This window comes from Tenrec ecaudatus, chromosome 7 (assembly GCF_050624435.1).
Source record: "Tenrec ecaudatus isolate mTenEca1 chromosome 7, mTenEca1.hap1, whole genome shotgun sequence".
NCBI lineage: Eukaryota > Metazoa > Chordata > Mammalia > Afrosoricida > Tenrecidae > Tenrec > Tenrec ecaudatus.
The window spans coordinates 2,934,051-2,949,139 of NC_134536.1; the positions used below are offsets into that span (position 1 = coordinate 2,934,051).

Sequence of the window (15,089 nt, forward strand, 5' to 3'; positions counted from 1 at the left end):
ACAGCCAAAAGAACAAACAAAACACGACTCAGAAGAAGTACAGAGTGCTACGGAAAAGCAATCGTGGCAAGACTTCATCACCCACTCTTTGGGTGTGTCATCAGGAGAGACCAGTCCCTGGAGAAGGACCTCATGCTAGGCAAAGTAGAAGGTCCAGAAGAGAGGAAGACCTTCAAGGGCATAGGTTGACACCGTGGCAGCAACAGTGGGCTCAAACAGAAAGACTGGGGCAGTAGGGCTGGGCAGTGCTTAGTTCTGTTGTACACAGGGCCGCCATGAGTTTCACTGACCCACGGGTTCCTCACCACAGCAGCAAGAGTTGAATCACTCTGTGGCTGGGAATATTTTGGATTCCATAAGTATATATTCTTGCACATGTCAGATGGATCTTGGCTGAAAGCAGAAATCCCAGAGGTTTACCTGTGTCTTCTTGATTCTGCAAAGGTGAAGATTGGACTGGGGTATGAATTGCTTGGCGTGAGGGTTCCGGAACAATTCATTGTGCTCGTGTAGAATCAGTATATAGGCCAACGGGGTGGTCTTCCGGGTACAACAGTGAATATTGAGCAGTTTCCAATCAGGTAAGGTGTGCATTCCGGGTTGTAAACTTACACTAAACTTACTCCGGCCGGATGCTGAGCAAATAATCAGAGGAGGTGAAGAACACAGCATGGGAGGATGGGAGGAAGGCTTATTGAAACCTGCGATACCCGGAGGGCACAACCTCACTTGCTGCAAGCGAAGAGCATTTGAAACACTCCCTTATGAAGAACAAAGTCCACAGGCTTCAGTATAGATTATTCCTCGACAGAAAGAACCCCCACCCCCGCAAAAAAAAATCTGGTCCAGTAAGCAACATCATCACAAACATTGAAAACCAGCCGTGGGAGCGGTCATCAGGAAGTCACGTGATGTGATGCATTGGGCAAATCTGCTGCAAAAGATCTCTTCAAAGTGGTAGAGGCACAGATGTCACCCTGAAGACTCGGGTGTGCTTGACTTGTGCCATGGTCTTTTCAGTCGCCTCGGATGCACAGGGAAGCTGGGCAAAGAACTAGGAAGACCCAAGAACACTCCATGCCTTTGGCATCTGGTGCTGGCAAAGACCATTGACTGTGCATGGCTGCGAGAATACAAATCCATTTTGGAAGAAACACAGCAAGAATGCTCCTTAGTGCACAGAGTTGAGAAACCTTTGTGCACTTTGGACATTATGACCAGCGGGAGCTGCACATTTAGAAGGAGATCATGCTTGGGAAAGTAGAGAATCAGGGAAAAGAGGAAGATCATCTGGGACATGGATTGGGATCTTGGCTGCAACAATGGGCTCAGAGATAACAACCATTGAGAGGCAGGTTCCGGGCTGGGTTTTGCTTTAATGTACCGGATCACGGTGCCTCTGACTGGATTGTGAGACCCTCAACAACAGTGCAACAACAACACAGGTATAAGCAGATGAGCTCAGCCTGTAGTCACTCTTTATTTGCATATTTTATTAAGTCAAATGACTAGAGCCTTAAAAGAGAAAATAAGATATTAAGTTTTTATAGACATAAGCATTAGTATCTAGACAGCTATCCACCTGCATGCTTATTCAAAAGTTCACCAACTATTAAGCATAAAGTACTAACTATATTAGTCACCAAACTGTTAGGTTATTAAATGGTTAAGCTGCCATAAAGAGATTTCAGAATTTTAAGATGAAAATCACCTTTGAAAAATGTCCCACGGTCTTCTTTCACCTATAAAAGTTGTAAGGAACTTAGCATCCAAATTAGATAACAACCAGGCAGACAAGGTTTCTTCTAGAGTTGAATTATTTTGCGTAGAAGCATAAAACATGGAGAGTCAGCTGGATTAAAAACAAGAGCACACACTGGGAGCATTTACCCGTACTTGGGGTAGCCTAAGAGCTCTTGGGGGTGTAGTGGTTATTCCCTGGGCTGCTTACCACAAGGTCAGCAGTTTGAAACCAACAGCTTTTTACTCATATAAACAGTTTCAGCCTCAGAAACTCACAGGGGCCACTTCTACCCTGTCCCACAGGGTCATGGGGTCCCTATGAGTGAGAATTGACACAGTGGAGACAAATTTGTTTGTTATTTTGGAAGAAGTCCACTGCAATGGATAGGGTTCACTCTCAATTTCAACATTTCTCCTGCTTATTTGTCACTGTGAAGAAATTGTGGGGAAAGACAGGAGAAATGCTCCTTTTAAAATTCGACCCTACTGAAACACTATTGATTTTGGTATCTTTTCTGGTGTCAACAGTTCTTAACATTCTTGTCGTCCTTATTACTTGCTACATAGGCTGACGAATTGCTCCAGAAGAAAAGTGGGAAACCATTTCTTTGCAGAAGAGTACTGCAGTCAGGGGCTTCTGGCACCGCTCTGCCTGCGTGCTGAGAACCAGCTCGGCTGCAGGTACATCGAAAGACAATGGGGTCCCATCTGCCATGCACCTCTGGAGAACTTCCTGTAGCATTGGGAATGAAGGGCCAGTGTGCTTGTGCAGAAACTCCTGCGACTGATACTTGCTTGGTGACACAAGCTCCTCTCTTTCTGACATCACTAGAGAGAGGGGGAACGGATCCAGAAGAACACATCCCACAGGTGTTGAGATACCTGGACACGCGTGGAGGGGCGGTGGCTGAGGAGGGTGCTTGGCTGCCCCTTGATCTCCCTGGGTTTGCTCTCTACACGTTTGAATTGGCAGTTTCAGGAAGGAAGCCTGCTGAATGCGTGCTTGTATGGGGGCAGCAGAAGTGGCTAGCTTGGGAAGCAGGGAGAAACCTTAGCAGAAGGAAGGCGACTGAAGATCAATAGAAACCTTTCCCTTGTCATACTGCGTGCTTTCTAATTTGCCCAGGGAACGTGTCCCCCTCCAGCAAGACGTTGGAGAAAAGGACGACAGGCAGAGAGCTACAAGGTTCTATAACGGGGTTAATGGAAAGCATGAGTCCTGATAGGAGGTCCATCCAGAATGGTGATAAGATGCTCTCCGCCTGGCACCCCCCCCCCCTCCGCCTAGTGCCGAAAAGTTCCTTGGCGACAAGAAGAGATAAGCGCGAAGGGGCTTCTGGACCCGGGAAAAGGCACTTTAGTAACTTTGAAAAGGTAACAAACGAAACCTGGATCATGAGGAGGGACATGCAGGAAAAGATGGTCTAAGAACCCGCGGTGGAGGGGGAGCGCTCAGTTCCATCTCGGGGCCCGCCCCTGGCACCTTTCCCTGTCCCTCACTCGCGGAGCCGCAATCCGCACTGCCCGCCGGAGCAACAAGTGTGGTGGCTGCGGCGAGGCGCCCAGAGACTGGAGAGCGAGAGAACGCGTCCTCTGCTGCCAGGCTCGCGTTTCCTTCCTTGAAAATAATCTCAAGGTGACAACAAACGCCCCCCTTAGCGAGGTAAGTGTCACCAGAATCAGTTTCTTGTGCTGCAAATGTAGGGATCACGACCCAGGGAGTGCCTGGCTAGCACCCTTGACAAGCGACACACTCTCGGGGAATCTCTGGAACGCTCTAGAACCTCTGCTGGGGGGTTGGAGAGACTTCCAACCCGCTCAGTTTCTCGCGTCACACAAGCATATCTCCCCCTTTGCCCTGTGGGGCTTTGGGGTGAAAGTCGGGGCAGACACATCCTTGGGAGGAAGGTGCAGCGCTCCTCAGAATAAAGCCACATGCTTCTTGCACAGACAGAGGGCTACTTCGCCGGCGAGCGAAGCTCGCAGGGACTATTCGGGCGCGCGCGTACTCCGTGTGACCGCAGTGCCCAGTGCTTGGGCAGACTTGGCGCGCGCTCCAGCCGCAGGGAAGTTGACCCAAGTCCAGGGAGGCCAAGTCTTGATGGAGAGCCCTGCCCGCCGCCCCTCACTCGGACACCCTGGAACCGCTGTGCTCCCGCGCTCCAACTTCCCCAAACGCTTGGTGGCTCCTGGTTCTGAGCGCCCCTCGGCTGCGCACTTCCCCTCCGTGGCAACTTTCCCGCCTCCCGAATGGGGAAGGGATCCGCCCGAGCTGTGGGTGTCAGGACACTGGCAGGCTGTGCGCCATGGCCGTCCCTGAGTCTCCCTTAGGCGCCCCAGTTTTCCTTTCTCCCCTCCCGCCTTCTCCAGCCCTTGGGGCAACTGCCTTGGGCCGTGGGTTTGGTGCGCGCTCAGTGAATTTGAAAGTGGGAGTTTGGAAGGAGTGCTTAACTGGGAAATGGTATTCATTTGTGGAAACTGTAACCCCACGGCCAAGTCCGAATTCCTCTCCCAGAGCTGCGCACAGGTTAACCCGGGGGTCCCCGGCTCCGGCGGGCCGGAAAGGGTCCACTTGGCAAGCGCAGTGCTGTAGCCTCAGGTCTGCGGGCTGAGCAGCCCAAAGGCCAGACCCAGGCGGGCGTCTCTTACGAGTCGTCCCCAGGCCCGGGTGCACGGTCCCTGCGGGCACACGGGTGCGGGTCTCTGCGTCGCCCTCTTCCCCTGGAGCGCGGCGTGGGCGGCGGCGCGGGGGTACGGGGGCGCCGCTCGGCTGTGCGGGAGCGCTTTGCGCCGCCGCCCTGGGAAGTCGCTCTGCAGCCATTTCCTCGGTCACTTCCGAGCATCGCCTCCCAGTGTCGCCGCCTCCAGAAGCGAAGCGCGCCTTCTACGTCCGGAGGGTCACTGCTCCTCCCCGCCAAGTCGGTCCGCACGCCGAGCCCCCGGGTCACCGAAGGCCTCGCCTAGCTAGCCCGACGGAGGGAGCCCCGGGCCGCGGCCGGCCCGCCCCTCGCCGCGGCCGCCGAGCGCCAGGGGCGGAGACAGCCGGCGACTGCCGGCCCTGGGGCTGGAGGGGCATGTCCTGCCCGGAGCCACCACCCCCCGCCCGCCCTCGAGACGCCCCGCCGCCCGCGCGCCCGCCCCCCGCGCTCCGGGGCCCAGGCGCCTTCTCCGCGCGCGGCGGCCCGCGTGGTGGACTCCCGCCCCACGCCCCCGCGGCGCCCGCCCCCTCCACCGCGACCCCCGCGCCGCCCCGCGCTGCCCTGCCCTCCCCGGCCGCCGGCCCGCTCCCCGCGCGTCTCCCGGGAAGGCAGGGCGCGGCGGCGGCTGGGGGAGGCGGCCGTGTGGGAGGAGGAGGAGGAGGAGGAAGAAGAGAAGAGGCTGCGCCCGTGAGCAGCCCCCCCAGTGGCAGTCGCCGCAGCGGCGGTGGCAGCGGCGGCAGGAGGCGGCGGCTGCTTCTGTCGCCAGCGCTCCAGGGCTTGCTGCTGCCCGCGCGCGTCGGGCCCCGGCCGCCGCCGCCCCGGCTCCCGCTCGCCGCCGCCCGCCGCCCGTGGCCCGCGGGGCTCCCGGCTGCGCGCCCCGGCCCCCCTGCGCGCCGGCCCCGCGGCGGCGGCCTGGCTCTGGCGGCGGCCCCGCGGCTGCTCGGCCCCGACATGGAAGATGGACCCTCCACGCACCCGAGCTGCTTCCGAAGGCTCACCGAGTGCTTCCTGAGCCCTAGTAAGTCGGCCGCGCAGCGTGCTCGGGCCGGGGCCAGGCGGGGACGGCCGGCGGGGCGCAGGGCCGCCGCTGAGGGGACCGCCGCTCCTGGGTTCCCGGCTATCGGCGGGCCGCGTGCGCGGCAACCGCGTGGAGAAGCTAGCGGAGCCGCGACTGGGGAGCCAGGAGCCGGGGATCTGGACTGCGGGAGCGGGAGCCGGGAGCGTGCGCCTGGAGCTGGGAAGAGGGAGCGGAGAACCGTGGAGCGGGATTGCAGGAGCGGGAGCCCGGAGCCGGGAACCCGGTAGCGCGTGCCCGGAGCTGGGGAGAGGGAACCAGGAGCTGGGGAAAGGGACCGGAGAGCCAGGGAACCAGAGGTGGGATTGCCCGAGTGGGAGCCGGGAGCGGGAGTATAGGACCCCAGAGTCGCGGGGAGGGAGAGGGAGCCCAGGTGGCTGTGGCACTCAGAGCCGGGGCATAACTGCCACCCCCTACTTGGGTCCCTTGGAGAGTTTAGTCGGGCTGAGTCTCAGCTTGGCTCCTTGGAGGAGGAAGTGGGGCCGGAGACCTCACCGGGGAAAGAGGAGAGGACCCCGCTGGCCCAGGCTACTCTTTGGGGCGCGGTCTCTGGACGCTGGAGACAGGACTGGCAGGTGGTGCAGCGCCAGCACCGACGTGCCCAAGGAGGACCACAGGGCTCAGCCCAGTCCGCATCAGCTCTGCTGGCTACTGGCGCCCAGCTCCAGCTGGCAGCCCACAGCCCAGGGGGACAGAGGCGTGTCTCGCGGAGGGGACAGCAGGGCCCACACTTTCGGGAGTAAGGGGACAGCGACAGGGTATAAGTGGCGTGGATGGTGGCGAACCTGGGAAGGATGTGGACTTACTGAGCATGGGGGCACTGCCGGCCAGGCACCCACCAACGTGGCAGTCCAGATGCTGCTCACAGGAGTTCCAGGGGTGTCCTTGGGGCACGCTGCTGGGGCTAAGGGACACCACTGGCCCTGAGGGGCCTGAGGGCTTTGTTATGCCTGCTCTCCCACTCTGTCTCACCCACTGTTCACCAGGTGGCCACGCCTCCCTTCCCTGGGGACCTAAAAGCACAGGCTGGGTGACAAGGAATGGATCAATGCCATTGGGAGCCTGGTCATCCTCCCTCCCCATCCTGCTGGGTCCATCACAGCATCTCAGACCAGCAGCCCATGGCTAGCCTCTCCTAGGACCTGCCTGGCCATTGCCTCCAGCTCCAGCTGGTGGGAAGTTGGGATTTGTCTCCCCAAGTAGCGTGAGCAGAGCCTGGATATGAGAGCTTTGTGTCCCCTGGGTGGCCAGAGGGACCTGCTGGTGCCTGGATGGGGCTTGTGGAGGCCTGTGTCTCCCGAGGGGCCCGCTGCCTGCCAGCTGAACCTAGGCTGAGCTTGGGATGCCCACCCAAGTTCTGAGGAGGGCCGGGGTCAGCCATGGCCCAGGGCTGCAGTCCACCTTGGCAACTGTGGATTCAGTCCTTCTTTACAACCCGAACAACAACATACCCCTTCCCCCAATTACTTTCCACCCTTGGCAGCTGGTGGGGTGCGGGTAGGGGTGAGGACAGCTACAGCTGGCCAGATCTAGACCCTGTGATGGGGAGAAGTCTAAGGGGGGAGGGGGTGGTGCAGCCTGAACTAAAGCTCATTGCCCTGAAAGGAGGCAGCTCCTTTCCTATGTTGCTGCTGCATGCTCCCTGGGGCAGGGGTGGGAGTGGGAGTGGGGGGGAAGGTCCTGGAGAGGGCCAAGGCCACAAGAGCTCAGGGTGGACAGTCGTGGGAGGTGATCCTCACCCAGCTTTCCCTCTGTAAGAACAGAGGCTGGGGTGAGGGACATCCAGAAAGACTATGCAGCTGGAAGGCCCCCGGGAAGAGGCTGCTGCACCAGGGAAAACCCACTCCAGACCCTGTCCCTGTCACCTAGCCTCCAGAAACACATACACACCACCTTCACCTCTACCACCACCACCTCCACCTCCACCACCTCTACCACTACCATCACCACCTCCACATCACCACCACCACCACCACCACCACCACCACCACCACCACCATCTCCACATCACCACCACCACCACCACCTCCACATCACCTCCACCACCACCACCATCATCTCCACCACCTCCACCTCCACCATCAAACCACTGACTGTGTGGTGAACAGTCTCCAACAAACAAACCCCAAACCAAAAAATTAATTGCCCTTGACTCAATTCTGACTCAAGGCCACTCGATAGGACAGGGTGGAATTGCTCCTGAGGAGTTTTCTAGACTGTAATTCTAACTCTGTACAAGAGCAGAAAGCCTCATCTTTCTCCTGAGGAACAGCTGGTGGTTTTGAACTGCTAACCTTGCATAACCAATACATCACCAAGGCTCATAACCCAGGGCCAGAGAATTCTCTTTTGATACACACCACAGAGGTACCTGGTACACTTGTTTGCTGTGTGCTCCTGAACAGATTCTGCTCCATAGTGACCCTGTAGGACAGGGGGTTTCCTATGCTCCCTTCAGTCTGGGAGCAGATGCTAGATCATTTCTTGGCTTAGTGGTGTGGAGGGAGAGGAATTGAAACCAGAACATGGACCAGCTGGAGAGGCGGAGTGGTGTCCTTTAGCCAAGGTGGGGGTGGGGTGGGGGGGGACTTGGGCAGGGGGTGATGCTGGCTGGGCTGGGCTCAGGGGTACCGCCTTGTGGTGCTCAGTCTGGGTGGCTGATGTGCGTGGAAGTGGAGACATTAAGGAGGAGTTTGGATGAGCTGAGCCTAGGAGTAGGAGGCTTGATGGAGACTGGGAGAAGGTCCTCACTGAGTTTAAATCAGGCTTAGGTGTCCCCAGGGGCGCTTCACAGAGGCGTGTTTGTCCAGGAACTGCCAACGGAGCAGCTCAGTAAACACTTGCCTGGTGCCGTAGATACTGCATGGGGCGTGGACAGGGCCTTCCCCCGGCCACTTGTGTGCCGCGGATGCAGGAGGCTGGGCTGATGTTGGATACATGGTGCCCAGAGCCTCTGAGATGAAGGGTCATAAGGAGCAGAGGGCAGATCCCATCTTATGGGGAGGAAGATGCACCACCACCACCATGGAGACCCTGGCCAGGGAATGAGGAGGGGAGATGGAATGGAGGGTGCTCCATGGAGCTCACAGGCAGAGCTTCAGGAAAGAGGAAATCAGATGTCCCCCTAGCCCAGTGAGGATGGGAGGAGCAGCGACCTTTGCCTAGAGAAGGACGGGCCTTCCTAGAGAGTAACAGGAGCCGGTCCTCAGTGGAGGACGTGGGGCCAGACCACAGGCAAGGGGCAGACAGACAGAGCTGGCACCTTCGCAGAAGGTCTGTTGAGGAAAAGGAGGTTAGAGAAATAAGATCAGATGTATGGAGCAAACCTTAAAGAACTTGACTAGAAGAGACCTGGCCCCTGGAAAGGAGAGAGCTGGGGCCGGACAGGTGCTAGTGAGGTTCATGTTGAGTTCGGTGAAGGAGGAAGGGGAGGCACGGAGAGCTTCCACCAGCTGTCATGGCAACCCATACCCTCCTCCAGCTCCTTTCTCTAGGGCTGGGACCCTCTACTGCACCAACCATGATGTCCTTTCCTGGCATCTGCCCTTTCCCGAGGACAAACCTGGCCGAAGCTAGCAAGGCCACGTCTCATGTTCTCTGTGTTCTTGGAACATTTCACCTCTAATAGATGTTCCTTCTCCCTGCTCCCATGCACCCCTCCTCTCTGATGAGGGCCAGCCAGAGACTAGGCAGGGGACAATGCGTGATGGATGGTGAGGGAACAGGAGGGAGCTGTCAGGGTCCCTAGGGGTCAGATACCATGTTGGAGGCCACCTGGAGCTTGAACAAGGGAGAAGAGTGAGCAGCTGAACAATGGGGGTGTTGCAGAAGGAATGGCGATGATTGGCGCCTTGGGGGTGTAATTGGTTTAGGAATTGGGTTGCTAAAGGCAAAGTCCGCAGTTCTAAACCACCAGCCCCTCCAAGGGAGAAATATAAGGCTTCTCTACTCCCATAAGACGTTGCCGTCTCAGAAACCCACAGGGACAGTTCTACCCTGTCCTGTAGGATTGCCATGAGCCATCATGGACTTGGTGGCAGTGAAAGAATGAGTGAGTGAGAGTCAGCACACAGGGCGCTTTCTCCAGGACAGGGACTGGATTGAAGAGCAGGCACAGAGTAGACACCCTTGTGCTGTCCTCAGAGCAAGCCTCTGGGCCATTCACAGCTGCAGGCAGACCTCTTGGTTGTAAGCGCCCTGCGAGATGAAGTTAGAGTGGGGTCTTGTGGGAGGGGAGTTGGATACTTGGGACCTGCCCGAGGTGGGAACAACCCAGCGGGAGTATGCAGCTGGGCTCAGCAGACAGGGATTGGAGAGCGGGCCAGCGAGGGGCTGTGGTGAAGGGGTGGCTGGTGGACCAGGCAAGGCCAGCCCAGCATTCCACTGGGCACTGATTTGTGTTCTATCTTGGGGAGGGGTAGCGATGGGTGCAGGTATCTTATAGGACCTGGCGCCCTTTGGAGGGCCTACTGCTCATCCATTGCCCCCAGGGAGGACCTGGGGTCAAGGGCATGGGGAGACTGGCTAAGGGGTGACAGTTGGTGGAGGAGTTGGGGATGGGATTGAGCGCGCCTCACCGTTGGTATCCCATTGTCCACAGGACTGTCTGATATCCCGGGCTTGTTCTTCAGGGCACCTCTTGCTGCCACTCCAACACCCCCTTCCCACCCTCCCTTGCCAGGGAAACGTAGGCAGCACCCGGCCTCCAGTAGCCCTGGGACTTCATGGAGGCCCCCTGAGTGGTCATGGTCCTTGAGAGCCTACTCCTCTGCTCCAGTCTTGGCCTCTTCTCTCACCATGCTCCCACAAAGTTGCGAGCATGCAAACACCGCTTTGGTGTGGTCTCCCCTTAGCCAGTGTATCCTCAAAGGTGCAAAGTGTGTGCCACATTCGCTTTTGTCATCTCTGTGCCCAGCCAGTGCCAGGCACAGACACACTTCGATCACACACATGCCTGGCAGTGCCGACCACAGAGAAGGAAGGATTCAGAGCATCGGAGTGGCCCTTTCACTGCGTTGACTTTCTTCCTTCCTCACAGGACTGCTAGGCGCAGCGCCTGGTGCAGCTGCTCTGGTTTGCCAGTGCAAATAGAAATTCGTTTGGATTCATTCACTTTGTTATCCCGTGACCCAGACACACTCCTCAAGAGCACTGCGCGGGGTTAAGTTGTTTGAGCCTCTGTGTCACTGAGGCCAGCTTAGGCAGCCTCACCAGGAGCTGATGCGAGAAGGCAAGGCAGAGTGTTTTGAATGCCTGTGCTTCCTTTCCTGAGGCAGTGGTAAAAGGCTTTTGGCTTGGATGAAAATATTCCCCACACTAGCGAAGAGAAAGTGTTGCTTACCGCGTACAGAGGCAGTAGCACTTATTTGGCTGCGATGAATTATTTATAAAACTACAGGAGTATTTGGACATTAGGAAGTTGGTAGGGACTGTGTAAGAAGCAATTTTGCATGAAGAACAATTCACTTTGCTGCAAAAATAAACACACACGTATACACACAGTCGCAAAACAACAACAAAAAACCCCACAAAACAACAATAACAACAACAACAACAACAACAACAAATGACCGATCTAGAAGATGAAATGCAGAGTTTCCAACTAGTGAAGGTGGGGTTGATGTTGATGAAAAAGGAAAAGCATTCTGATAATGTGGGGTGCCATTTTATGTGCTTACATATTTTGAGGTGCTCTGGGGGCACAGAGGTCAAATGCTGTACAAGGTCAGCGGTCAAGCCCACTTACTACCCTGTGGGAGAAAAAGGAAGCTCTTTGTTCCTAGAAAGATTTGCAGTCCCAGAAACCCTTTGGAGCAGTTCTGCAGTGGGTTTATTTTACTATTATTACGCTTTTACCATCTCCCAAAATAAACATCTTAAAATGATAGCTCAGTGGGATTTGTTACTATGCATTTCTGGTTTGGAAAGTATGCTTTGTTCTTATTGGTCTTCAGGTGATGTATGTAAATTTTCTCTTTGTCCCAGGAGCAGGAAGTGTACTTGTTAACCCATGCCTTTTCTAATCTGCAACAAAGCCGTTTTAGGGTAATTGTCCTTGCTTCTCATGATTAAATATATCATCTAAGCTTTTGAGGCAGATTAAAGGCTTTCCTATAAAACCTTCCTAATTAGGACAGTGTCACACTGGCATATGAACCTGTCCAGAAACATACCTAATACAGGCCCATAGGTGTCAAGGGACCTGGCGCATTATGAAAAATCACCTCCTAGGAGAGGAGAAAGATGGGCAGTTGAGAAGTTGCTTTGGGAAAAAGTCGGCAGTCCTTAATGAGAGCCCTGGTGTCTCTGTGGGTTGGGCATTGGGCTGCTAACTGCAGTCAGGTCAGTGGTTCAAACCCACCAGCTGTTCCATGGGAGAAAGATGAGGCTGTCTTCTCCCTTAAAGCTTTGCAGCCTTGGAGGCCCGTGGAGAAGGGTCCCTGGGCGTCCAGATATTTCAGGTGGATCCAGTATTTACATGTTTAAGAGGGACGTCAGGGAAATAAGAAAGCACGAGGAGATGCCTTTCTACCTAGGGGGGAACTCACTGTCGTCCCTGGGTTCTGACTTAGTGGGTAGGTTTCACTGGGGTTCCTATGGGGATAACTGCCAAGCCTAATTGCTAGCCCACTGTGCTAGCAGGTGCCTGCCTTGGAATGGGGAGAGCCTGTAGGTAGATTGGTGAATGACTCTACATTAAGACCAACTTCTTTATGGCCACAAACACCACTGCCGAAGCCACACCCTGTTCCTTTGAAGGCCCCTGTGCTGGGATGTCCCCAGCTTCATACCCAACTTACAGTCCCTTACAGTTTAATATGCTGCTGCTTGGGGGTCTTCAGCCTCTGCCCTTGAGTGAGGAATACTCGAAACTCACATCATAGCGCAGGGAAAGCCTTCTTAAGGCATGTGCGTTTTCTAAGAAAGGGAACCATAATCCAATAGTAGTAGTCAAGGGATGGAGAGAGAGAGGCGTTGGAACACCAATGGAAACCAAGCCCACTGACTTACCGACAATTCCAACTCCCAGGAAGATGGGTGGACAGTAAGAGGAGGAGGAAGTGGCTCTTACACAGAATCCTCCTTCAGGATAAGAGGAAGGTGCCCTTCTCACTGGCCTAACTTGTAACCCACTGGGCCAGTTCTCTGAGAAGGAGCTGTGCTCACGCCTTCCTGCTGGAAGTATAAATCTCTACAGCCACCTGGCAGAATCGACCGATCTTAAAAAAGCGCAGATCCACTGTGCTCAGTCCTTCTGGTGGGGATTTCTCACACACATAGGCCAGGACTTACAAATGAGATGAGTAATATGAGGGTAAGTACATAAGCATTGCAATTAGGGGTCAGTTGATGCATGCAATGGTACCGGATCCCTGGTGGCATAGTGGTTACATGTTGGGCTGCTAACTGAAAGGTCAGTGGATCGAAACCAGCAGTTGTTGTGAGAGACTTTCTAAAGAGTCCCAGTGTGGTAACCCACAGGGGCGGTTCTGCCTTCTCCTATGGTGTAGCTGTGAGTCAGAACCCCAGCTGCCAATGAGGCTTTGAGATACACCACCAGGCTCCCTTCTCTTAGGGGCGCCTTACCTATCAAATCAAAGGTTCACCCCAAACGGAGGCTACAGAGGGGAGAGAATCTGCAGGGTCAGCGGCTTTCAAGACAGAAGGGTCACCCGAGAAACCCGCAGACACTGATTTGGAGATTCCAAGGAGATCATCTCGATCAATTTTCTCAAATCGCCCAGGGTCATCCCGGGGAATCTCAGGAGAAGTTTTCAGAAAATTTCCCATCTTGCTGAGTTCTCTTTGTTCCCCAAACTTGGGGTGTGTTTCAGAGGGACACAGTTGGAGTCTCCCAGAGTGGCCCAAGCTGCCATTAAAGAGGCCAGCGTTTGGGGGAAGAGTAGAGCGATGGCTGCAGTACAGTACCTTTAAAGTGCGTGTGAAGACCCCAAAGGAAGAGACCCTCTTGAAAACCAATAGCTCACAGTCCGATTTCTTTACTTTTGGGGGGCTGGATATAGGGTCCTATGATTTGGCAGTGGTACCTTTTGACTTACCCTCATAGACCATAGCTTGCTTGAAGTACCCCGGTGGGAACAGCCTGGGCTCTACCAGGAGGGGCGTGGCCAAAGGAAACATGCGGCATGAAGCAGCAGCATCCTAAAGAGCTCCCAGGGACATGAAAAGCAAGCCACACTCCCTGCCATCCAGTCCATGCTGCTGATGCCCACCAACCTGGTAGGACAGGGCAGAACTGCCTCTTTAATCTGAGACTGTAACTCTTTACTGGAGTAGACAGCCTCGTCTTTCTCCCTCTGAGCCACTGGTGGCTTCGAACACCTGACCTTGTGATTAGCAGCCTAACACATAGCCCACCACACCCACCAGGTCTCCTCCACCTCCTCCCCCCACCCCCTTGTGTGTCAGAAAACCATGGAAGTAGAGCCTGTGTTTGTCATCGCAGCAGGATACTAGAAGGCAGATAACAACACTCATCACTGTGGGGCGTGGGAGGGGATGGCTGGGGACTGGCTCCAAAGGGGACAGAAGCTGTCGGGAGGCTTTCCGATGCATGCATACATTTTCTCCCTTCACTCAGTGGGCCAGCCAGTTGTCTTCCAAATTTCCTGGCTTGCGCTTCCAGCGAGTGCTTCCAGTGCTTCTTCAGCTTTCGGAGACGTCTCAAAGGGTATCCCATCCATTCCCGGAGTCTTGGGTTTTTGGCGAATGCATTTGGTGCCGTCTGAACGTCTTCCTTCAGCACCCGTGGTTCTTGCTCATGTGCTACCTGCTGAAGGGGTGGGCTGTCGGAGACATGGGGACAGGGTCAGTGGGCTCGGGTGGAGGAACAATTGTGGGCATGGGGCAGGACTGGCAGTGTTTCCTTTTTGCTGTTGTACGGGGGCTGCTGTGGGTCGGAGCCAACTCGGTGGCACCCAACAACAACAGCAACATATTTTCCCCTTGTGTTTGAGTTTTCAGTACTGGAATTTGCCCGCTGTTCGGAATGGAACTTGGGAAACAAATCACTGCACTTCCTTCATCTTCCACGGTGTCCTCATCTCGCGAGGTCTCCCTCCACGGTCCCTTCCCTCCCCTCTCTCCAGGCCTCCTTTTGTGCGCTCTTCTTCCTCCTTGAGATCCTGCTTTGTATTTTCCAGCCCCTAAAGTTTGTTCAGCGGTTTCTGTCTTCTTCTCGCCTCCCACGCACGTCTCCTACACAAGATCTCAAAATGTCAAGCCAGGAATATTAAGAAAAAAATTGCATGCATCAATACCCCTCAGGTTTCTCTGATCAACCCGTTTGACGTCATGCTTGCAGCTGAAAAACAGAGAGAAGACGCAGGGCTCTTTCCAGGTCACTCCCAGCTCGCTAGAGTTCGGAACTCTTGCTCCTGGGCACCTCAGAGGGCCACCCGCCAGCTTCGCTGCTGCAATTCACTAGCCATGGCAAGCAGTCCCGAGGCTCCTCCAGGGGATGCCAGAGTTACGTTCCGGGGGTGCAGGTGGGGGGCTATTGCTGCTGCCTGGCATTACTGGGGAGGCGGGGCCGGGCGGCTCAACTGCAT

General features: G+C 55.6%; 1 protein-coding gene across 1 annotated transcript in view; it reads left to right on the forward strand.

Moving 5' to 3' along the window:
* The first annotated feature begins 5,336 nt into the window (after positions 1 to 5,336).
* The window catches only part of PDE10A (phosphodiesterase 10A), a 203,292-nt gene continuing 193,539 nt past the window's right edge, over positions 5,337 to 15,089 (forward strand). The window contains exon 1 of the mRNA XM_075554279.1: positions 5,337 to 5,460. Within this exon, the coding sequence (XP_075410394.1) occupies positions 5,394 to 5,460 (67 nt within the window). The 5' untranslated portion in view covers positions 5,337 to 5,393. The remainder of the gene's footprint in view (positions 5,461 to 15,089) is intronic.